The sequence below is a fragment of the Syngnathus leptorhynchus genome, chromosome 11 (assembly GCF_054491065.1).
Source record: "Syngnathus leptorhynchus isolate UIUO chromosome 11, UIUO_Slep, whole genome shotgun sequence".
NCBI classification, from domain to species: domain Eukaryota; kingdom Metazoa; phylum Chordata; class Actinopteri; order Syngnathiformes; family Syngnathidae; genus Syngnathus; species Syngnathus leptorhynchus.
In genome coordinates, this window is record NC_141205.1 from 10,917,161 (window position 1) to 10,942,918 (window position 25,758).

General features: G+C 42.2%; 1 protein-coding gene across 6 annotated transcripts; it reads left to right on the forward strand.

The window, feature by feature from the left end:
* Nucleotides 1-327: 327 nt before the first annotated feature.
* chl1b (cell adhesion molecule L1-like b) lies at nucleotides 328-25,251 on the forward strand. 6 transcript variants are annotated; one of them, XM_085924755.1, is made up of 27 exons: nucleotides 328-461; nucleotides 2,887-3,068; nucleotides 4,775-4,883; nucleotides 5,079-5,269; nucleotides 5,661-5,783; nucleotides 6,022-6,192; nucleotides 6,352-6,381; nucleotides 6,490-6,601; nucleotides 6,715-6,896; nucleotides 7,169-7,300; nucleotides 7,959-8,099; nucleotides 8,358-8,469; nucleotides 8,912-9,078; nucleotides 9,163-9,328; nucleotides 9,420-9,544; nucleotides 9,769-9,870; nucleotides 10,102-10,299; nucleotides 10,494-10,564; nucleotides 11,268-11,490; nucleotides 12,644-12,759; nucleotides 12,897-13,101; nucleotides 13,226-13,348; nucleotides 14,302-14,481; nucleotides 18,575-18,706; nucleotides 19,350-19,422; nucleotides 19,515-19,620; nucleotides 23,096-23,183. In XM_085924755.1, exons 1-26 carry the CDS (start codon nucleotides 340-342, stop codon nucleotides 19,573-19,575), a joined length of 3,549 nt encoding a protein of 1,182 aa, XP_085780881.1. In that variant the 5' UTR covers nucleotides 328-339; the 3' UTR covers nucleotides 19,576-19,620; nucleotides 23,096-23,183. The 6 variants fall into 6 exon arrangements, 4 of the variants coding, with proteins under 4 accessions (XP_085780881.1, XP_085780882.1, XP_085780879.1 ...); XM_085924756.1 differs by lacking the exons at nucleotides 19,515-19,620; nucleotides 23,096-23,183 and adding an exon at nucleotides 25,028-25,251; XM_085924753.1 differs by lacking the exon at nucleotides 19,515-19,620 and having other exon boundaries at nucleotides 23,096-23,584.
* Nucleotides 25,252-25,758: the final 507 nt, after the last annotated feature.

The following is a 25,758-nucleotide window of genomic DNA, read 5'->3' on the forward strand; positions in this document are numbered from 1 at the left end:
ATTCGTTTGTAAGAAAAATGTGGAAATAATGAAAGGAAATATGGTGTTTTTTTAAATGCAGTCACACATGCACGCCGGAAAAAAAGAAAATTGATGCTCCTTGTAAAGAGGTTCCTTTTAACGAGCAATGATTCACGTTTCTTTTTTATTTTTTGTGTGAGTGTTATAATGAATGTCAGAAGAGTGTGGAGTGCCTTTGCTGGTTTTAAGCAAAGGCAATATTTTAATCCAGCCTGACAAGACGACGGACGAGCTGCCTAATCCTATTAGAGGCTTTCACAGTAAACTACACGAGGTCCACACGTGCCTGTCTGTTGTCTTTGTGTGAGAAAGCAGCAGATGGCGCAAGCTAAAGAGGCTACTGTAGCAAACTTTGCGTGGCTTCTCTTGAACCCCGCACCGCCCACCACAACAAGTGGAAGTCCCTCGCTAGAAACCGTTCCATTTTTTCCCCCCTTGAAGTGAGTAAAATTGCAGTATTGTGAATTTGGTATGTGCAAGGTGTTTGAGGGTCAGAGCCAAGGTGCAAGGCCAGGCCAGATGGTCAGAATATGACGATGGAGCATGCCAAAAATACAGGCTTGCCAAGTTTTTTCAGTAGCCAATAAGTCAGTCAGTATGTCGTAGAGATAAATAATTTTCAGCCAAAATGTAAAAATAGTATGTTAGATGGGATCGACATCTGGATCTATCGCATCTATTGACAGGTTACTTCATCCTTAAACACGTCGCAGAACATTGAGGAATTGATTGTAAGGTTAAGACCCCGGCATGCTTCAATATGATAAGCAGGCAAAAACAAACAAGACCAAAAAGAAAACAAAACGGCTTATGTCTACATTTGAATCGTCTTTCTTTCTTTCCATGACATTCTTTTCAAGAATAAGTGTCTCACCAAGACTTTCAAAGTCGTCAAAATATTTTGATTTGCCCTTGACTGTTTACTTCTCCTTGCCCCCTCCATTGCAGGGCATCTGTCCCTTTGAGTCTTGGCTAAGCAAAGTTTGGGTTTGTATTGGTCTCCCCTTCCAACAGGGAACAGTTTTAGCCTCCTGCCAGATTCATCAATCTCCGGCTGGTCTGATCGCTGTTGAAAGGGGCGGGGATTAAGAAGACCCTGGGGTCTTTAAATCAAGCGAGCTTTAGAGGCCCGCTCATGCACATCGTATATGTCGAATAGCCAGCATAGCCGCGAGTTCAATGTAGACATTAACACTCGACACAGTCAAGTCCTTAGCGAACCTCCCACTACCAGATGGCAGTGTTAGTTTTCAATAAATGTTTAATAGGGGGGGAGAAATTAAATCAGAAGACAAATCATCAAGCACAGTGTGAACAAAATGTAATCCATGTGAAGTGGTGAGGGCGGAGTGAGGCCTTTGGCCGGCAAATGCGGACATTAGGAAAACAAGGGCTTTGGGGAATTGGAACTCCTCCGATGAAACTGCGCCAATCCCATGAACAAAGCACGAGCCGATTACAGCGAGCTTCTACCTTTTGATTTTATTCAGCGTTCAACAACATCAATCAAAATGTGTGGGAAACAAATGAAGCCCTTGGGCTATTTTAAGCGTGACTTATACTGCCAAAACACCCGTCCCCAGCTCCAGATATGGTCAATAGCTCTGAATTTTTATTGAGTGCCGTGCGGGTAATGCTAACCTTGAGCCCCAAGCCCCGTCACTGATATATGTGGGTGGAGCTGAGGTCACAAGCTGCTTTGAATACGAGTATTGACCCGCGGGGCCCCTAGTTAATACCATTAACTTGAAGAATGGTTGTTAAGTTCAAAGTGCATGTTCAATTGAAAATACGTCTGGAAAGAAATAATTGAATTTGTTCTTTCGTCTCGGGTCGATTAATAATTGCATTTTGTCTATTGCAGATTGACCCCAGTGTATTCCCCAATTTGAAAATGCCCAGTTTTAAATCCCATAACTATATGAGCTTTAAGCTGCAACTCAAAGTGCACAGTTCCGATCAGAATAAATAAATGCAAATATATTCTGTTTGTTTTATTGGTTGGCGTACATTTGTTAATTTGAGGGCATTCTTACAGGACGAGTGAATAAAACCATATAACCAAAGACTTCCCATATCGGTTACACCATAAATTTGTACCGCATCCCTCGAAGTGTTAGCAGGTTTTCAGCGTTATCTGTTAAACAAATTACTCAGGCGTGATATAGTGCGCTGGTTCGCAGTCAAAACGAGGAAGCCAAGTGAACGTACACCCAAGAGGCTTGACACTAAAGTGACCCAACTTCACTCTTTCCGCTCTCTGACCGCTCATGCGCTTATTAGAAGGTCACAATCTGGGTTGTTAGCTGGAAAGGTGCAGGAACAGTATGTGAGTAATTGCAGGCGGTACGGTACTTTGATTGTCAGACAGTTGAACAATGCTTCACACCCCTCAGGCAGAAAAACTACCTGCAATCATGTTGCTGCATGTTAATTTCCAAAGCTTTATTGTCAGATGTTTAGACAGCCAAACCGTTCTCTGGTTACACCCGCCTGAGTGCGAACATTTGTCAGGCGTCATTAAATCTATCGTGATTTTTTTCCTTTATTGTTGTAAGGAAGAAAATACACCTTATGCAGGTATAGACATCAAACTTAAAAGATAAAATGATGAAAGGTGCACTGTGTGAGTGGGTGGTTGACTTGAGTGGGTAGCGAGGAGACTTTAATGTGAATATTTCACCCAAATTTACATGTTGAGCAGAGTCCCTGTTGCCGCAAATGAACATATTGAGTGCGCCTGGTTACGCATGGCTGACGAGAAAAAGTAGTCACGGGGGATTTGTTGTGTCTGGGGTTCGCCTTTTGCTTTGCCAACACGTGGGTGGATTCACGGGGGCTTCTCCGTCTGCTCTGCATTCACAGGTACCACCTCTTCACTGCATCGGAGACAGAAAGTGAGGAAACATTGGAAAGCTCTTGTTTCTTGACATCAACAATGAAAAGCATGACATTACACAGAAGATGGAGAATATTTGGCATTCTGGCCACAATCACGTTTATCTGTAACTTTCATACTACGACAGCCGTTGACATCCCGCTGGAAGGTTAGTGATACCTTTTACTCTTTGGAACAGAATAAAAAAAAAAAAAGCCTGTATATTAGATCAAATGATTAAATTATTGTTTCAACACAAAATACGTCGCAATATTTTGATTTGAAAGCAGAAAGTATCTTGTATCTTTCTTATCCTAAAAACCTACATTGGCTTGTGAAAATCCAAAAATATAAACAAATATGAGTTCAATTTTTTAGGCATCATTTTCCCTCGCTTAGTAATACTATAAGGGGCCTGGTATATAAGAAACTACTACCAGCTCACGACTAATGAACAGGAAGTTAATTCATTCGCTGCCATTGACGGATATAGACGTCTAAGATCCATTTCAACTGCCGTGAATGAGCTATTGATTATGTAGACGTTTACATATTGTGGATTTTACAAAACAATCTAATTTTGCCCATCGAAATTCGGCTAGATTCATAGTAACACAAAAAAGAAGACAGGGCTCACAAAACAGCCATCAGCGTTGTCATAGTTAGAACAAGGTCAAACCGTACTGTCTGAAATGGGAAGGAATATTTTTGGTGCCGATGCAGGAATTAATTTAGATTCCACTTGCCTTGTAGAACAGTGACCCAGCCATCAGCTCGAGGGAGAGCGCTTCACTAAAAAATATCGCTGTGGTGCTTGACACCCAATACTTCGTGGGCACAACTGCTTCCCACAGGGCTGGAATAAAACATTTTGTCAGAATGTCTTTTTTAGTTTCAGTTGGAGATGTTTAGGCTTGTTTCCCCTCGGGGTGGATGTCTACTTTTTTTGTATTTTATGAATCTAAGCCGTTAGACAGTAGGTGAATATCCACTCGTCCAAATTTGCAGGGTAGGTGAGGTACGGTAACCTCTCATTTGTCACCTGTCAATCACAAGGCTGACAGATGGAGGCAGACAGCTTCACTTTTGCACCTACGGGCAATTTAGAGTCTTCAGTGAAGTGTTTTGATGTGGGAGTAAGTTAGCCCATGGAGACCACCCCCACATGTGCGCAGGGAGAATGCACGCAAACTGTTCACAGTAAGACTTGAGCTGAGATGAATTCAAATGCGCAGCTCAACCTTGGTCATGTGAGGAATCGGTGCTCAGGTTATTTATAATTCTTATCATTCCTTCTGCTTACAATTGTTAACAAACAAACACAAAGAAAATGTATTCTCATTGGGAAAACAAAACAGTTGAATAATTTAGAGTAGGCTTATTTTCATCAAGCACTGTATGAATAGAATATATTTACAGCTATTATCTGCTTTGAATCATGTTTCTTGTATCTTTTGTGTTTGTGTGCATTTCAGTTTCCTTGGAAACGCATATCGAATCTCTCTTCCTCTAAATTATTCAACGCTGTCTCGTAGGGTTCGATAAAGAGCAGTTCAAACAATTTTTTTGTTTCTAAAAATGAAAGGAACTTTTTGGAGTTCAGTCTTGAGGGGGAATAGCTTGTGACAAAAAGGAATAAATCCCAAACCACATTTGGCTTTGTCTTCTTTCCACTCACTGTGTTGGATTTTTCAGTTTTGACTCTTTATTACTAGAATTCACCTCTCATCTAAACTGTCCACCGTCTGCCAAATTATTGAACACGGAATTTGTAACAAGCCATATTTGTTTGACCAGCAGCCCATTCCATTTCATGTTGTGCTACAAGTTGTAACTTTTCATGAGTGACTCCAATTTTCGTGCTTTGCTGCCCAGTTGAGCAGCTGCCCACCATCACTGACCAGTCGCCAAGCTCCCTTATCGCCTTCCCATTTGACGAGAGTTATCCGATGACGTGCGAGGCCAAAGGGAATCCCATGCCAGAGTGAGTAACACGTTTTGTGTCACTTCAGCTTCAAAGGCAAAGAGAAATAAAAGCTCTATAACAGCAAAAGCACAATAACACTTTGCCCACCCTGGGACAAATATTGACTTTGTAGTTCTCGGCACCAACACTGGGAATCGTTCACACCGCAATCTTAGTTGAAAGCCTTGTTATTCCTCAATTTTTATTGTGTAGATTCAGATGGATGAAAAATGGCCAGGAATTCGACCCTTCGTCAGACCCCCGGCTGATGAAAGAAGAGGATTCTGGGACTTTTGTCATCCCCAATAATGGGAACCTTACAGAGTATCAGGGAACGTATCGTTGTTACGCCTCTAACAAACTGGGGACCGCCACATCGAGGGAGATTGAATTCATTGTCCCCCGTGAGTAACATATACACATGCCTGTGTGTGTTTGTGTGGGGGGAGGGGGTATTGGTGGTGCACTATTACAGCTAAGTGATTTAAATTCATTCCTATGCACTGTACTACTGAGAGTCCATTAGAGGTGGGAGGAAGCTTTTTAGCACAACTCATACTGTGTTAATACGGTACCCAGTCGACATTCTGTGTGGTAGACTGAACATTTAGCCTTTCCACCTGATTTTTCAACATTTGCATTTTTGCTCCCACTCACTTGAAGTGCACATTCCACTCTCAGGTTGACCGCTACAGTTTAGGACCAGAGTTGGTGACCACTGTATGAGAGCCGTTTTAGGAGAACGATCAGTATTAATCAACCCACTATTTAGTTATTTTTGTCCTACGCTTCTAGATGTCCCAAAGTTTCCAAAAGAAACACATGATCCTGTTGTGGTGGAGGAAGGCCAGCCTTTTACTTTAAAATGCGACCCACCTAAAGGAATCCCCCCACTGCAGATCTATTGGATGACAATCAGTAAGTGATTTCTTTCCACTCAAATAGTCGCTTTAAATGTTATCGCCACACATTATAATTCTTCGCACTATTTGTGTCCTCATGTGGGAAACCATTTCAGCAATTATTCAAAATTAAAACGTTCTACTCGTGCACTTAATCTTCTTACTTCCACAGGCGTTGTTTGTTTACATGTGTGATTAGAAATATAAAATAAATGTTTTGACTTTTGAATATTTGGTACATTCTGTCTACTCAGACCTCCAGCATATCGAACAAGATGAGCGGGTGTCTATGGGCTTGAATGGAGATCTGTACTTTTCTCACGCGGTCGAAAAAGACAGCAGAAGAGACTACTGTTGCTTTGCTGCTTTCCCAAAAATACGAACCATCGTTCAGAAGACAGCCATGTCGGTTATTGTCAACACAAGTAGGCGCCACTTTTTTTCCTTATAAATTATACAGCCACATTTGTGTCATTCTGTCTTAATCACGCACATGTCCTTGGTTTTAGTTTGTGAATATTTGTAATTTTGCATCCACTTTGTGTTACTGGTTTTATTTTTCATCCCACCCTCCTGCATTTCAGAAAAAAGTCATGGCTTGAGTCCTGAAGTTGGTGAGTTTTCAGTGTACTGTGCATATTTCATTTCATTTCACTTTTTATTCCCCCCCAGTAATCTTGAATAAACTCCTCATCTTGTATCTCTGATTTCTGTACTGTTAGCCAATGCCATCCTGCAGCGGAGACCTTTGCTTATGACGCCCTCCGGTGTCCGGACAGAGAAACGTCTTGTCAGTGGAGACGACTTGAAACTGGAGTGCATTCCTGAGGGATTGTGAGTTCAACTACATGTATGCAAGACTGATTAGAACTGCATATATCATTCCTTCAGGTAAACAAACCTATATCAATAACAATTTAATCTAATATTTGGTCATTTTCTTGAAGTCCAACTCCACAGGTCGAGTGGGTTAAAATGGGTCATAAGCTCCCAGCTAGGGCCAAACTCGAAAGTCATGGAAAATTGCTTATTGTGCCAAATATTGAACAAGAAGACAGCGGCAAGTATATGTGCAAGGCCAAGAACAGACTGGGAGAGGTGGTCCATTACTTCACAGTCACCGTTGAAGGTAAATCAAATGTGCAGCGACAATTAAGATTGAGGGTGACTTATATTTACAACAGAGGTCCTTGAACATGTTTTCTAATGGCCACAATTTGTCCAAGTTTCCTAGTAAAGCCTCTCCGACATGCATTTTTTTTTAGCATAATGGAGCTATTGCACTGAATGAAATACGTTCATTCTTCCTGCTCCTCTCCTCTCTCCTTGTGACTGCTTCATGTCAAAGCTGTATTCAGTTTGATCAAAATCATCCTGATTGTGTGTCTTGGTGCCACTCAGAGCCTCCAGAGTGGCTGTCGGAGCCTGAGAGTCAGCTCAATATGATTGGCTCAGATGTGCTCATCAAGTGCTCAGCGAGTGGGACTCCACAGCCAGCTATCACTTGGAGGGTGAATGGTCTGCCGTTGCATGGTGAGTGAGTCCCAATCGTCTTCACGTCACTTGACGGAATCGATCGGAATTTACAAATCATCAGCAGTTTTTGTGTCGCTTTTTGCTCACATTGTGCATGAGAGAGCAAAGAAAGGACGACAGTGGTTAAAAGACGCCTGGAATGGTTGGTGAACTCTCAAATGCTCAGAGGATGAGCGGAAACTACTTTGAAATACTTTGAGCTTAGTCCTGAGCTGTCACCAACTCTGAAATCGTCAAATTGAAATCTCCCGGCTGGGATTCAAAGATGGTATCCAAAATGAAGGAAACATGTTATTTCATTATTTATAGAGTTTGGGCTCCTGTTGAAACCTGCTGGTTCAAAAGGATACATTATGGGAAAGCGTTATGGGAGAAACTGTTTTTGGCTGTATAAGATAGGATGATAGACAAAATAAAAAAAAAAACACATTTGAGGCTTGGCTGTGTGATATGCTGCCATTAACCAGATTCAGATATGCAATGAACAAGTTTTTATTTTATTTTTTTATTGGGCCAATCCTTTGGCATAAAAATCTACTTGCAAATAATGCCATAGCTCTGAGCATATTCCCTCCAAAAATTCCTGCCTGCATCTTTACCTGCCCAAATGCAGTGGTGTTGTTTTGGTTAAGTGGCCTTTAATCTTCCTTTGCAGAAGCTCCAGCGGCAAATAGAAAGGTGTTTGATGACACCATCATTTTGCACAATGCCAAAGCATCCGACAGTGCAGTCTATCAGTGCCAAGCGTCCAACCCACATGGAACCCTTCTCGCCAATGCAAACATCATGGTCATGAGTAAGCGCGTGCAGTCTTCTTTTAGCATGTTCTGATTTTCATTTTATTTTGAATTGCAAACTCGGCCGTGATTGCTGAGGAATGTGCCTGTTAGTTATCGAGCTGGTCCTGATGCTGGCATCTGTCCATCTTGTTGATGAGCCTCGATCCATCGTGACAGCTTAAAGCCACGCCCTCTTTTGTTCACAGAGTGCAGTTGTTGCCATCACAAGCTCGCATTCATTCATATGCTTTTCATTCCAATCTTGTGATTTGCAGATCTCCCTCCGATGATTCTTACAACGCAGGGGGAGGATTACACGGCTGTGGAAGGGAGGGGGGTGGTGATGCACTGCAACGTCTTCAGCTCTCCGCCATCGACAATCACTTGGTGGGTGGACAGACTGTGCTGTGCTGTGTGCTATGCTGTTCTTCCTTTCAACAACAGGGAGCAGTAGATCTCAACCACTGGACGTATATGGCATTGGCGTCCATTTAAAAAAAAACATGTTGATTTCCAGTGAATATTTATGGCCTCTCGATATATATGTAAAGTGTGATATTTGACCTTAACTTGATTTGAAATTGATGGAAGTGACAGAGACTACCTGCATATGTAACAAGCAACCGCAATGACTACATGATGAACAATCAGAAAATCTACAAGTTCTCATGTCTTTATATCACCACAAGAACATTAGAGTAGATGCTAGTAGACGCTATTCTAATATTCGTGCTAGTATACCTTAAATACTTTTGGTGGATGTATTGTTAAGGTCAAATGGTGAAAACTGTTGCTCATCAATTGACAAATGTGCATGTATTTTTTCCAGGAGCAAAGATGATTCCTCTGAATCGGTGGTGGGGCCGAGGTTTACCATGCATGACAACGGCTCATTAGAGATCTACACCACAGAAAAAGAGGACACGGGACAGTATACGTGTTATGCCAAAAACATAGAAGGCTCATCTGCTATTGAAGCTTCGCTTTATGTGAAAGGTACGCGTTTACTTGATGTGTTCGCCGTGGCTCGCAGTCCTCATTTAGAAGGAAACTTAACTAAACAGTGTCCTGCTTGTAAAGATGCTACGAGAATAACGGCGGCCCCGGAAGACCAGCAGATCCTCGCCGGCACCACAGCCCAGTTCTCATGCCTGGCAGAATACGACAAGTCCTTCAGCGAGGACTTTGAGCTCATGTGGGAAAAAGACAATATGGACATCGGCTTGAATTATACGGAGAATTCAAGGTAGGGTCCTGGATTTTTGTCTTGCATTTCAAAGTCATTTTGCTGCTTGGTTTTGTCAATCAGTATTGTGCATACATCTTCTGCTTGACAGATTCTTTGTGGAGGATGGTATCCTTCAAATTGTCAATGTGAGCCACAGGGACCAGGGTGTGTACACATGTGTAGGAAGAACTCCAGTGGACCAGGACACTGCCTCAGCATTGCTCATGGTTTTAGGTGAGCCACCAGTGGAATACATATTCTTGTCCAGTCCAGAAAACTCTGCAGATCACCGTAGCTTTGTGGTATAACAAGTACAAACAATAGTTGTGACATCACCAGAAGACGATTCATTAAATTGCACGTTATTATGATTTGATTGCAATTGATTTCCTTGGTTTTGTTTCCTACTGAGATTGATGTGTCTGTGATTTACCTCAAACCGCTGTCATGGGTTGCAGATGTCCCCGATGCACCTGAGCACTTGGTGCTCTCAGAACACAAGACCAAAAGTGTGAAACTGAAATGGACCCCAGGAGACAATCACAACAGCTCAATCACAGGTATAAGCAAATGTCATATGACCTGCATAAATGTTCTCCTAATGATGTACAAGTGTCGTGTTTTAGCTTGTATCGGTCATTGATCTGTCCAAGTATAAATCGTGATCAGTGTTTTTGTGGGAGGCCAAAGCAGAGACCGAGGCGTGCTCTGCACTGCCTGTGGTTGGCTAAGCGATTCTTTGGCAGGAGCCAAAGCGCTCAGGGGCTGATTGTCTCTCTGCCTTTCAACAGAGTTTATTATTCAATACGAGGAGAGCCAGTGGGAGCCTGGAAATTGGAAGGAGCTCCTCAGGGTACCCGGGAATCACATTTCGTCCGTCCTCAAACTACACGGTCACGTCGACTACCGCTTCCGTGTGGCTGCTGTTAACAGTGTCGGGAGGGGTCGTCCCAGCGAGCCCACAGAGAGATACAAAACTCCTCCGACAGGTCTAATGTGTCCTCCGTCTATTGTTTATTATAGCGAGGGTACTAAAGTGGCCAACGTTGTGCTCTGTGCAAACTTTGAAACACTCAGAGCTGTGACATAATTGATTCCAATCTTGTCTTTGGTCTGCCTAGTGCACTTGAGATTTCTTTCACACTAACAATTCTGACAAATCCATACTCACTCTTTTCCACAGCCCCTGACAAGAACCCGGAAAATATCAAAATCGAAGGTCATTTGCCGCATGAAATGGATATCAACTGGGAGGTAAGAAAGGACTATGAAACAAATCAAACTGAATAGCTGGCATCTACTACCTTTTAAACCTGGAACAAATTAACTCATTTCAATATTTGGGCTTTGTTCTTTATTTGAATGAGTATCCATTGAAAACTGTCCAAGCCAAAGCTTACATTTTATTGTCATCAGACAAAGCTCGCCTTCAATTATTAGCTGGCTCTAGTGAAGGGGTGTCAAACTCATTTTTTCCACAGGCCACATTGTAGTCATTTGCAATTCTAGTAATGGCACAAATTTGACGCACAATTTCTCTTTGCGGGCCACATAAAATGATGTGGTGGGCCGTATCTGGCCCCCGGGCCTTGAGTTTGATACCAAAATTGGCTTTTGAATTCCTGATTGATGAGCTTCCCCCCTTTGTTCACCATGTTCATTTTGTGAATTATATTGTATTTCTTGCACAGTGTCCTCTATTCAGAGATAAATTGCATTATGTTCCAGCCAGATCTCACATTTAAGAAAAGCCCTGCCTGAGCAGTATACTCAGCCCATTGTTTTAATAGATGGCAAGATAAAACACAAGCGAGTGCTCCAAGCACTCACTTTTCATTTTAGTGAAATGGAAGGAGTGACATTGGAGAAGAGAAATACAAGTACTATTTTACACAATAAAGGAAGCCGGGTTTAAAAGCCACTTCACTCACCCACCCTATCTTGTTTTTTTATTTAGCCCTTGCTGCCAATTGAGCACAACGGGCCTGGTCTGGAGTACGTGGTGAGCTACAGACGGCAAGACTTGGAGGATGACTGGAAGGAGCACACGGTGAAGAGACACTCGTTCGTGGTGACGAAGACACCCACGTTTGTGCCCTATGAGATCAAGATCCAAACCAGGAACAACCAGGGTTGGGGCCCCGAGCCCACCGTAGTGACTGGCTACTCCGGCGAAGATTGTGAGGACTCAACCGCCTTTTTAATTTGGTTGACACTAATTAGTTTTGAATCTTTGCAACTGACATTATCTCTCGCTTGTGTTTAAGGAGATTGGCTTCACCCAAGTGTTTTGGTTTTACTTGTTATTGATTTCAAACAGCTACAGGCTGCAACTTTGATTATCTCTTTCTCCATGCAGGAAACAGTGTTTGGGAATTCAACATTATGGTTTCCAAGCTTTTTTGGATGTACTGTGTGGAATAAGCAACTGTTTCCTCATACATTTTGACGTTCTGCTTCAGAATAACTTCATGAAGCCATGACATAGAATTCTACAGAAAATGCATTTTATAGACGTTTGTTTTTTTCCACGTTTTCATATGGATGGGGATGAGTGGTCATTTTCCAGAAATGATATCATTCACCTATGGCAAATAATAATGTTGTTTTTTGGGTAATCCTTTTGGTATAAATTGCTTACAAATTTTCCCTTTTCAGTATAAAATATTACAAATTAATATGCTTTAATTTACTAAGATTAGGAGCAACACATAGATGTCAATTCTTACTTTTGAGATCACAGCAACACTCAAACCAATGTTTTCAGTTGCTAGATATCTAACTTTAAATTTAATCCATTTGTATCCTCTGAGAGCCATTTTCCCCTTCTGACATAAACTCACATGGTTTCTAGATATTGAACGGTCAATTTTCAGGTAGCTAGTGTTTTTTGTGATCTATTGTTTTAATATGAAAGGAAAGGACAATATTAAATAGAAATGAGTCATTTTACTTCACTTTTACTTATTCATCTATAAATTCAGCCATCCATGAACATTTGAAAGCAACATTTTAGTATCAGTTATGTCATTTTGGATTTTGTATTCTTTTTTGTTTGTGTTTAGCTTTCTTTTGGACTTGTCCTCAGGAGTCCAACACAGGTCACAACCTCTAGCTAGAAAATAAATGGTCCTTGATGTTACTTACTTTACACATTTCTGTGGCTGATGGTAGAGCTCCCCGTAGTGATGTGTTTTCCCAAGATATCGACTTGTCTGATCTTCTTTGTGATGTAGCCTTTCAAATGTAAATTGGATTTTGTCACAATAGTCGTAGCTCTCTTTGTCTCACAAATGCAGCGTGCTATATTTTCGATTGTGTTTGCCCGTGCAGTTCCGTCCGCCGCACCTGAGGATGTTGCTGTGGTGGTGATGAACAGCTCAGCGGTCAAGGTCAGCTGGACCCGTGTAAACAAGGACAAGTTGCATGGACATCTGGGAGGTTACCGGGTAATACTTCAAAACAAACCCTTCTTTTGAGCCAAGAAATAACCCTGACCTGCTCTAAACGTTTGCTGCTCTCATTCCGCCCTCACCTATACATCCTCCTCCAAGGCGGTACTGATTGTCTCTTTCGTTGTGCATAGATTAACTGGTGGCGTCTGCGCAGTTTGCTGGATTTGAAGAAAAGCCACGGACACAAACAAACGCTGACGTTACCTGGCGACCGCAACCACGCGATCGTACCCAAACTGCAACCCTTCTCTGAGTACAGTCTCATTGTCATGACCTTTAACGGTCGCGGCAACGGTCCAGGCAGCCATCCCGTCAACTTCAAAACCCCGGAGGGAGGTAGGAGGCTGTCAGCAAAAAACAACATGGAGTGTATTGATTTAGAACTTGTGAAGCCGCAGTAACGAGTAAAAACAAAAGGAGCATTTGGGTTCTGAATTCAACTGCTTTTTTACCCCCATAGTTCCTGAGAAAAATCCAGTTTTCAAGGTGACTGATACACAGAAGCACACGGTCTCTCTGGCTTGGGCCCCACCATCGGAGCCTAATGGGATTCTGACAGGATACCTTTTAGCCTATCAGCTAAGTAGGTACCCATTCTCTATTAAAATACGTGACCCAGATTTAATCTCACCACAAGAAAAACATATTCAAAAAAGGAAGCAATTTATTACACATGAAAATTTTTTAGGAATAGGCTGCCGCACACCACTTTTGCATGTCACATTGTCATCATATAAACTAGCTTGTTATGTTGATTGTCATGTTGGCTAGCCTATCACAGAAACGGGACTCGTGCTGCCCATGAATTGGAGGTCATACCGATGTCAAAATGTGTGTCCAGGAAACATGTCAGGTCTGCTTGCCTTCATGTCAAAATCCTTGCTTGACTCATGCAGAGCAAGACCATTATGTCAGAGTTTGTTAGGTTTCCTGACGGAACATCACCGCAATAGCTCGCAGTCCCAACAGGATTCGATCACCGAACATAAACCCGTGTTGACACACTGCTCTCCTCAAACAAAAGTAAAAGTGAACCTCGGGAGTAACTTTCAACATCATCCTGTTGCCACATTTCCTGGCTAATTGAGTTTGATTTGGCAGCTGGCGAAGAGGGCCAAATGTCACCGTGTATTTCAGAAGAGGACACTTTGAATGCGCCTCAGCAATAAAGCTGAGGTACTCATTGAGGTGTGACTATGTTAAAGTCCCCTTGTGCAAGAAGTTGAGGACATTGCAGCCAGCTGCTTAAGGTCCCAGCTTAAGTACAATTTCAAGGTAAGGAGCAGCTGTTACAAGGCTCCAACCCACCACAAAAATCTGTTCAGTGAGACCGTGCCGAATAATTTGATGTATCTTATAGTACAAAAAATACAATCAAATGTGGTGCCAAATTTACAAATGATACTGTATGTGACTTTTTTTTTCTTTTTGCAAAACTTCAATCATAGCGCTACAGTTTAATAGTATTCCACTGTGTCTTAAAGCTCCACGACTCACACATTTTGTTTTGTTTTGTCAACTTGTCATCGATTGTAGTTAACAACACAGAGGAAGTCGGACAACTGCAGAGTATTGACATCAGCAAGCCCAACACGACCAAGTGGACCCTGCGGGACTTGGAACCTTTAAGCAAATACAAGTTCCACCTGCGTTCCTGTACCAGGGTGGGCTGCGGTCCCAATATCAGCGAGGAAAGCACCACCACCCTTGAAGCAAGTGAGTAATAGCGGCAAGCAACACTGTTTAAATAGGATTGAATCAACTGGTGTGTGTTGGTGTTACATTAAGAGGCAACAACAACATTGGAGTTACGGCCCAGAATTGCTTCAGTATAATCCAGGCTTAGTGAGGCGTGTAACAAAGCCATTTTTTGTTTTCCAAAACAGCATTCAGGCTGTAAAAGCTGCAGCCAGCTGGGCAGCCAAGCTTTTCTTTTGTATCACTTAGTTACTATATTTGCGGACAAACAATTTAATATGTCTGCACTGTAGCTTTTCATTTGTCACTGACAGAGCAAGTGCTTATTGATTGGATGGAAAGTGCAAGTTATGAGACAATCAGCAAAGAAAGAAAATTGCTTTGAGCAACTGAAGGTTCCGATAATGAATTGTGCAATCATGAAAGAGACGTAAGTTTGCATAATGATCCCGCTTGTTGCATGTAATTGTTGCTTTTTCATGACATTATATTTGTTGGGGATTACATGGCGCACCTCTCGTGAAGGCAATCTGTGGGATGAACAAATTATACAGGGAAATGAAACAGACACATATTTAAGTTTCAATATAAACAGACTGTAGGCATCCGAAAAGACGCACTGGTACTTTTAATTTCGGATCACTGTATCATCATAGAATATATTGAGCTACAAATCCTGCAAAGTTAATTGTCTCAGTCTGTGATTGTTTCTTTTTTAATGATAAAAAGCAACAAAAAAAAAAAATGATTCCAAGAATTCTCTTTGTATTCCACTTTATTTTTACATCACTGCATGTGTAACAATTACCGTAAGTATTAAAGGTATTAGTTGAATATTGGCTAGCGCCTTGTGAACGTGCAGTTTTTTGTTGTCTGCTTGCTGTCGTGCTTCGCTTCAAGCGGAACCTTTGATCTTGCAATGTCTAAATGTGTTTGAACGCCTGCTTAGCAATACATTTGCGTGTCCCTTTTGTATTTTATTTTCATTCATTTTACGCCCCTGCAGCTCCCACTCTGCCCCCCGCTGATGGCCCCTGTAGAAGAGCATAGTAGATGCATGGCATTTCACACATACAATCTGAAATTAGAACATGAAGATGAATTTATATTTTAGGGATAGCTCTAAAAGATATCCTGCTGTACCTTATTTAAGTGACACTATTCACATGTTTTTATTATATGCACAAAACAGTTTGAAAATAATTTGTGTACAGATGTGTGCAATTCCAATTCCTTGCTACCAGCAGGAAGCACTTAATGCATGTTATGGAGAAAAGAAATATTCCTCTTCGTTCTAATTGCCTCATTAATAATTCTTCTTTTCAGAAGGCCAAGGGATAATTCATTTTCTTGTGTATGATAATATGTTATTTTATTATTCAGACATGAGACACACTTTAAAGTCCAAAATGAGGTATGTGTGTGGGAGGGGAGTTGAAAGCAAATCATCAAAGTTGACGAAATAATCAATCACATATGCAGAAGAGTGTCCACTGTATTAGCATGAATAGTCACTAATCAACAAAATAGTTAAAATGCATGCATGACAACACTCTAGGTAGTAATATGAACCCTATCATGATTAATAACCCAAAGGTCTATGTTTCTTTTCAGGCAAATCAGCTCCAAGCACCCCCAAGTCCCCTTTGACCAAATCCACTCAGTCCACCATAGGTAGCACCTCAATACCACAATAAAGCATAAATAAAACCTCACAAAAGTCTAGTCAGAGCAATTTGAAATATGTGATTACTCATTTATTCAATTTTATTTCTATTGTGTGTAAAGTGACAGGTTTTTGTGCATGATTTATTGCCCTTACTAATTACAAGCAGAAGTATAAGTGATACTGCCAACGAGAGACGGCAAAATGAAGCTTCGAGATGCTTCATGAACCAGTTGTTGGTTAAACGGACTGAAAGCACATTGACATTTTTCAAACCCCTTTCTTTAAACCAATAGTGTCCTCTAGTCTAGATGAGTAAAAGAATACAACTAATGGTTCATGAAGCTTCAATTTGCCATCATTACTGTCAACTGATCTGCTAGTTTTAATACAATTTTCATTATCCTGCTCGTTCAAAGGGATTCAAAGCTACAAGATCTATATTGTGGCCAGACAGTGTAGCTGGAGAATGCCATCACTTGAATGAGACAAACACATCTAATTGTCAGTGATTGATTTCTTAGGCCCCAGTCTCCACTCTACACGGCAGAGTATTGACCCAACAGTCACCTGACTGGCTAAGCAGCTGTACTGCATTGAGACAAGACGTTTTCTGAGCGGAGGGGAAATGAAGAGGAATATCATCCGGTGGTATTCTGGGGATTTGCGAGCGCATACTGGGAGGATGATATTTAGAGGCCAGTGCGATAAATGGATAAGTGGAAGCTGTTGAAAGTAGTCATATCAGAATATTTGGTGGCGTCACCTTATCCAAAAGTCCCTTTGACTTTGCTGCTGCATTATAGAGCAACTCCCCTGTTGTCTGAGCAGCTGGTTTCGCCTGCATTTTTATAGCAAGCTGAGAAGTGCAATGACACACACTCAAAAAAAAAGCACACAACACAGGACACTGCCTAAGGATATTTTTAGTTCAGAGTCTGATCTTAGTCAAATGCATTGTGCAGGTCCAATGATTGGAATTACCATAGTCGTCGACTAATCCATCAACATTAGTCAAAGAGTGTCATTTGCACGGGTTTGGATGGGCAACGCAGACGCAGGTGTCCATGTGTGCAGAATTATCACCTGAGTAAATAAAGCACCTGAGCTGAAGGCAGGACAGAAGATTTGCATGTTTGCCATGGGGAAATGAAGTGGATTGATGTCGACCTGCTCAGGCAGCAGCTGTCAAGGCATACTAATGATGCACATCATTCACTACATTATTAGATGCTGTTCCTCCCCAGTTGACTTGCAAGGTCTGAGTTTGATGATGCAAATTAAAGAAGAGATTCAGAAAATAAAATCTGCCACTCAATTATAATAAAGTTACCTGTTCTTTCTTCACTAGCTTCATACAGTTTAAGCGTTTGGATGAGTTGGTCAACAGGAGAGTCAATCGAGTGGGATCGCCATTATATTTGCTGTCTAACTGTTCATCTCTCTCCGCGTGCTGACATTTCCCCCCCTCCTCCGAAATCCATAGTTCTATTTGTGGTAAAGGTATTCACTACCCCACTAAAATGTTTTGACAGGGAAGCATCGCTGCGCAAATCGATCTTTGTCCGGAAGTGCCATTTATTTTCTAAAGGATGAATCTTTGGACATTTTCACACAAGTACCATTTAGCTGTTTTAAAATGTCTAGTTTGTCTTTGGTTTTCCGTGTATGCGGTTATCACTGACCGCACATAGATGTCTGATAGCAGCTTGACTTCTTGAACAAATTACGCTAATGTTCTCCAGCCGTGCTTTTCAGGCTCACTTTGGTATATGCTTGTGTGTTGTAGCCTATTGGAAACTTATCAACTCGCCAGTTTCACTCCATTGTGCTGCTTTATTAGCATAAGTGAGCTAGATGTTTTTGCTGTGTGACGTTGAATCGAACCAAGGGAGGCACGGGCATAACATTTAAGAAACACATTTAAATACAGTGACAGTGTGTACTGTGTTTACCATCATACCATGTTTGCAAGATATGAATGTTTCTTAGAAAGTCAAACTTTGTGTTTTGAGTGATGGTGTTGCACAAAGATAAAAATGTGTTTTCTGGTTGTGTAACTCTGTCCAAGACCCATGCACAGTCCGAGGTCACTGTATGTGTACAGACCTGAGATTACTGCCCCCCCGATAAAAAAAACAAAAAGTAGGACATTGAAATGACCTCCGCTTCCACACTGACTACAGGTGTGTCCTTGGGGAGCGTGGTCCTCCATTGTCAAAAGGATTTAATCCGGCGGCATGGATCAAGGAATTCCATTTGTATAGTGCTCCATACTTGATTAATTAGACAGGCGAATTAGCTGTTTAATATTAATATTGGCGCGTTTCCATCACTGGACTAGTGCTTTTGCATCAGATAGGCTATGTCGATGTAAACATTCAATCAAGCCGTCCGATAAAAAGGTTAAGGCGTGTCAAAGTCACTGAGTATTCTTCTCCTCAGGTCTTGCCAGCATCCACGGTGGAATATCTAACCAGGGCTGGTTTATTGGCCTGCTGTGCGCCATTGCTCTACTCACACTAATCATGCTGATTGCCTGTTTTGTCAATAGAAATAAGGGAGGAAAATATTCAGGTATGTGCTCGCCAAGAAGTATACACAACAACAAAAAATCACACCTATGACTCCACATATGTATATTGTACTACAGTACACATCGTTTCAATAGTTTATTTTTGTAGAAAAAGAAGTGGTAGGAAATTAATTTTTCTGATCTGCATTTCAGTGTTTCATTATTTACACACTTAGATTTGCAAACAATGTAGAGCCCACAGCAGGGCAATATGCAAATGTTGCACTTGTTGGTGAGCAGTTAATGATGACACCAGTGTTATGGTTAGCTGAGTTTTTTTCTTCTTCTACTCGTATCTGGAGAGTCGGTAATTGCCTTTATTATTCACAGCTAATGGCCATCAGGTCGGTGTCTGGGTATCGTTCACCCGTCATGAAAACAAAAGGGATACACAGCTCACTTCTTTGTTCTCTCATTAAATTCCCATTATTGTTGTCTCAAATCATGATTATTTGTGTAAAACTAACCACCCCCCGTGTACAATGTAAATCACTTAATTGTAAATGTTCCATCCAAAAGAACATTTCCTTCTGACCTGCATTAACGAGCTTGATTGTAAAATAGTCGTGAGTTGTGAGTCAATGCTTTTTGTTTGCAGCTCTCTTGAGCATGTGTTTGACATTGTCTTCCTCATTTTGTGAGCAGTAAAAGAAAAGGAAGACCTTCATCCAGACGTGGAGTCCCAGGGTATGAATGACGACACATTTTGCGAATACAGGTAAGTGACACCCTCAAAGCGCTACTTTGCTATTTAAGTCTCTTTCCTCCCATCTCAGTACGACTCTTTATTTCTTCCCTACTGCTGCAAAGAGAATGTAACACTCATGAGGTTGACACGGAGCCTCATACTTCTTCTGTGGAAGAAATTTGACTGTGCTGGGGAATTGGAACGTACGTGATGAGCAGCAGTAGCAACGTGAGGTGTTTGCACATCAGTATTGTTGCAGTAGCACTTGCATCCAGCTATTGTCTATCATTAGGCACAAGGCATTTCTGACCAATGAGAGCTAGGAAATATTAGGAACAAAAAAAAAAAACTTGACTGCTTAAGACCAACCTTTAGGGAAGAATTTTCGTATAATGGTGTACTTTATTTATAAGTGTTACACATCAAAATGGAGGTTACCACAGTTTCCCTCAATTTATGAGCCATGTTTCCACCAACAGATACGGTTCATTTGAGCTTGCCACTGTATTTTTCACATGCTAAACGCAGATGTACGCTTATGTAAACATGTACATACGTACATACGTATGCATATGATCACATATGCACATTCATGTATATATATATATATATATATATATATATATATATATATATATATATATATATATATATATATATATATATATATATATATATATATATATATATATATATATATATTTTTTTTTTTTTTTGCGGATTGACAGTGTCTAGATTTGTGAGTTGGGGCTAAACCCATCAGTTCTGCTTGGTGGAAGCGAGGCTGTTGCGCCAAAAAAAAAAAAAATGCTTTACCAAATTTTTTACAAAATGACATGAATTATGACAAACACTTTCTGAAACTATTAAAAGTTCCTCTGGTCACAAAGCGCCTTCAGTGTGGTGTGCACACATTTTTTTAATAGACATAGCTTTCTGAAGGGAGCTGTAGCAATGTTGAAATGCTGCCATTTTCTGCTCTGATGGCACAGGGCATAGAGTGCCCAGGACACAGCAGGAAGCTGAAAGCAATCAGTGTTCGAAAGCAGCCCTTCTCTGGGGCAGTATTATCTGTGCACGTTTCATTAATCCTGTAGTGCGCCAATTTATGACAGACTACCACTGCATGACTTGTGATGTACTGTAATTTCCCAATCAGTGGCATTTACAAAGTTAGCATCAAGTCAAATTTGTTAGTGTGGCGGAATTTTAACTTTCATTGCATGATAAATTTGTAAAGAATTCTTCATATTCTTGCTGAACTGTTGATTATGTAAGTTGTATTGACTGGGCCTTGAGCCATTTGGAGCAGTTCTCAAGGGCAACAGCTCCGGTGCGGGGGGAGCAGCTTTAGGAGGGACTCCCAGACTTCCCTCTCCCCAGCCACTTCATCCAGCTCATCCCGAGGGATCCCAAGGCGTTCCCAGGCCAGCTGAGAGACATAGTCTCTCCAGCGCGTCCTGGGTCGTCTCCGGGGTCTCCTACCGGTGGGACATGCCCGGAACACCTCCCCAGGGAGGCGTCCAGGAGGCATCCTGATGAGATGCCCGAGCCACCTCATCTGGCTCCTCTCAATGTGCAGGAGCAGCGGCTCTACACCGAGTCTCTCCCGGATGACCGAGCTTCTCACCCTATCTCTAAGGGAGAGCCCTGACACCCTGCGGAGGAAACTCATTTCGGCCACTTGTATCCTGGATCTCGTTCTTTCGGTCACGACCCATAGCTTGTGACCATAGGTGAGGGTAGGAGCATAGATCGACCGGTAAATCGAGAGCTTTGCCTTTTGGCTCAGCTCTTTCTTCACCACGGCGGACCGGTACAGAGTCCGCATTACTGCCAACGCTGCACCGATCCGCCTGTCGATCTCGCGCTCCATCCTCCCCTCACTCGTGAACAAGACCCCAAGATACTTCAACTCCTCCACTTGGGGCAGGATCTCATCCCCGATCCGGAGAAGGCATTCCACTCTTTTCCGACCGAGGACCATGGACTCAGATTTGGAGGTGCTGACCCTCATCCCGACCGCTTCACACTCGGCTGCGAACCGCTCCAGTGAGAGCTGGAGATCACGGCCTGAAGAAGCCAACAGCACCACGTCATCTGCAAAAAGCAGACACGCGATGCTGAGGTCCCCAAACCGGACCCCCTCAATGCCTCGGCTGCGCCTAGACATTCTGTTCATAAAAATTATGAACAGAATTGGTGACAAAGGGCAGCCTTGGCGGAGTCCAACCCTCACTGGGAGCGAATCCGACTTACTGCCGGAAATGCGGACCAAACTCTGGCATCTGTGATACAGGGACCGAACCGCCCTTATCAGCTGGCAAGGCACCCCGTACTCCCAAAGCACCCTCCACAGAACCTCCCGAGGGACACGGTTGAACGCCTTCTCCAAGTCCACAAAACACATGTGGACTGGTTGGACAAACTCCCATGCACCCTCGAGGATCTTGCCGAGGGTGTAGAGGTGGTCCACTGTTCCACGGCCAGGACGAAAGCCACACTGCTCCTCCTGAATCCGAGGTTCAACCTCCCGACGGATCCTCCTCTCCAGCACCCCTGAATAGACCTTACCAGGGAGGCTGTGGAGTGTGATTCCCCTGTAATTGCAACACACCCTCCGGTCCCCTTTCTTAAAGAGGGGAACCACCACCCCAGTCTACCAATCCAGAGGCACCGTCCCCGATGTCCACGCAATGCTATAGGGGCGTGTCAGCCATGACAGCCCCACAACATCCAGAGCCTTTAAGAACTCCGGGCGGATCTCATCCACCCCTGGGGCCCTGCCAACGAGGAGTTTTTTAACTACCTCAGTGACTTCGACCCCAGAGATAGGAGAGTCCGCCTCAGAGTTTCCAGGTCCTGCTTCCACAATGGAAGGCGTGTCGGTGGAATTGAGGAGGTCTCCACACCGACTCACGACGTCCCGAGTTGAGGTCAGCAGCACGCCATCTCCACTGTAAACAGTGTTGACTGTGCACTGCTTCCCCCTCCTGAGACGCCAGATGGTGGACCAGAATTTCCTCGAAGCCGTCCGGAAGTCATTCTCCATGGCCTCGCCAAACTCTTCCCACGACCGGGTTTTTGCCTCAGCAACTGCCGAAGCCGCGTTCCACTTGACCATCCGGTACCTGTCAGCTGCCTCCAGAGTCCCGCAGGTCAAAACGGCCTGATAGGACTCCTTCAGCTTGACGGCATCCCTTACCGCCGGTGTCCATCAGCGGTTTCGGGGATTACCACTACGACAGGCACCGACGACCTTACGGCCACAGCTCCGGTTGGCTGCATCAACCATGGAGGCACGGAACATGGTCCAGAGCTTTCAAATATAAATGTTTTATTTTTATGCAGTCATTTCCTTTAATTCCAGTTGTGTACTTTGGAGCGAAAATATTACAGACGACTGCAGGAATTTTTTTCTCTCCCAGGGCTTGACAGTTCCATAAAGGGGCTGAGATAACAATGTATAAATATATTTTTGGATATAAAATAAAATGCTGGAGGGGTTTGACTGGGGCTACACAGGTTTTTGCCATGGCTATATACTAGTCCCGTTTTAGCATCATTCCTGGAGTACATAATAATGAGACTGCATAATAAATTATCTTCAAACATTTAAAAAATGCAACCATTGGAAGGCTTCCATGAGTAAATACAAAACCATTCATGGCAAAGATATAACTCCGTCGTGCTTCTCCAACAGCGACAATGATGAGAAGCCACTAAAAGGCAGCCACCGCTCTCTGAGCAGAGAGATCAAAGCGGGGGACAGCGGGGACAGCCTGGTAGACTACGCAGAAGAAGACACTCACTTCAACGAAGATGGCTCCTTTATTGGCGAGTACGCCGGCCGTAAGGAGAAGAGGATGTCATCTGAGATCAAAGCCGCCGCACAGAGCCCGGCATGAGCAGCCCAACTTCATCCATCTTCCGCCATGCACACCGTTTTCATTAAACCTGCTCAGAGGGGCAAATGGAAGGGGAACACAGAGAGTGCTGTAGACCGCACGTTTTGTGTCAGATGCAATACGTCTTGTCAAAGGCACTGACGTCCATTTTCAAAAGTTCTTGTTTGCAGCTCAATGACCATTCATAAATACTTATTTGTATTTATATAGTGTCAACCCTTGCATATTCCGAATCTGTGGATTTGTGTTTTTTTTGTTTTATATATATATATATATATATATATATATATATATATATATATATTTTTTTTTTTTTTTTTTTTTTGGGGGGGGGGGGTCTGTAGTGTGTTACCCCCCCCATTTCCCCCCATTTTTGTAGAAAATGTAAAGTGAATGTTTATGAGATTTTTTTTTCATTTTTTGAAGAATTGTTGATTTCATTTAAAAAAAAATATCCAGATCATTGCTGGATCTGCTTCATTCATATATATATAAATTCAAACGCATTCTTTTGTCAGAGTAATTTGTGATTTATCTTTTCTGTTTGAGATATCTTCAAAATATGATCTGTCTGTAAAGGTTACTTCTTAACTTATTACTTCCCAGTGATATTTTACTGGACATCATACACATTTTTGAGCCCTGATTCTGTTGATGTTAGAAATACAAATGTTGTCATTTTGTCTTATACGATCTTTATTGTTTGATCGGTATAACAGCCCAGTTTACAAAATGTCACTTGATGAATGTATAGAATAGGTGATTTTGAAATTTCAACATCTATATTTTTTTGCAAATTACATCATTTCAGTGTGTAAAAATATTACAAAAATGTTAACAAAAGGAAACACTTTGTTACAGTTGACACGCCGTTTGTTATTTTACATAAAGTCTAGCACCAGAGTCAGAGTATGAAAGAAAAAAAAGAATTTGCCATTTTGCATGTTTGGAAGATTAATTTGTGTTTTTTGATGTATTAAAGTGTCTTTTTCTGACATGTTTTTAAATGCCTTGTTTGCCTTTTAACTCTGTTTAATGTTAAGATACATTTGCTGCCCCCAAAAGTATCATCAGTTGACAACATGGATTAAGAAAAATGATCCTCTTTCTGCAGCTACGTACCCATAATAAACAAGACAGATATTAGCATTAATTGAGACGATTATTTTAAAAAGGAACACGACTGTTCCTATTTGCCATGTGACTTAAACATTATACAGTACACCAGAACATCTTTCAGAGCTGAAGACTTTGTTGAAACATTTGGCTTTGGGAAAAGGAATTATGAGAACTCAAAGGCACAGGCTCAGAAAAGCAACAGACCAGAAAGTGTGAGCTGTAATCAAGTCTGATGATTGATAGCAGGGAATTGAGTTTCACTGGGCTCTCACATCTGCTCAAGATATTCACGCTGTGACACTGCACATTTCACAAACGCAATTCAGTGATGGACACTTTGTTTAATAATACGAGAGCGCTTGGGGTGATCAGTCATAATATTATAACCATACGATGTGAAAAAAAACATGTTTTTTTCTTAAAAACTTTGACAAGGAACACAATTACTAAATAGATAAAGAACTGGGTAAAATAGCGTTGCCTATATGGAGATGTGTATAAGACAACTAGATAGCTTGGTCGCAAAACTGTCCTTCAATTAATTAAAAAGGAATGGAACAATCTGCCACTGATGCAGAAATTCACAAGCCTCACTGTCTTGATCCTAGGTGTGCAAGTTCTGCCCTTATCCAGCCTGTTTTAGGAGCAGCCCTATTGCAGCACAACTGATTCAAATGATGCGCTCATCAGCAAGAATTAGAAAAGCCTGAAAACAATCCTCATGATTTGAATCAGGTGTGTTGCAGTACGGATGCATCTAGAACAGACTGGATAGGGGTTCGAGGGGACCGGACTAGGGCACCTGAAACCGGAGTGCCCGGAGAAAACCCACGCGGGAACGGGGAGAGCATGCAAACTCCACACAGGGAGGCCTGGAGGTGGAATCGAACCCGCATCCTCCTAACTGTGAGGCGGTCGTGCTAACCAGTGCCCTACCGAGCCGCCCAGGTTGTGTTATTGGAACCCAAAAAGAAGACTCGAAACACCGATTGTTCAAAATCTGGTTTATTGAATACAAGCAGCATGTAACACGTGAGTACAAACAAACAACACAGGCACAGTGCAAGGCCTTTCAAATATATTCAAGGAGACATGATCAAGTCAAGTCAACGTGACTTGACTTGACTTGAGACATGATAAAATGTCAGTGTAAAAATAGAACATTGACAAATCAGTAAAGTGCACGCAAAGGTATCTGATTGGGCTTGAGACCAGAAACACGCTCCCGACATAATCCATCCCCTGATATGCTGAATGTTTTGATGAGCATATGGTTGATTGCCATCAAGTCAAGTTTACTTGGCTAGCCCTTTAACACAAAAGGCTTCACAAGCCCACG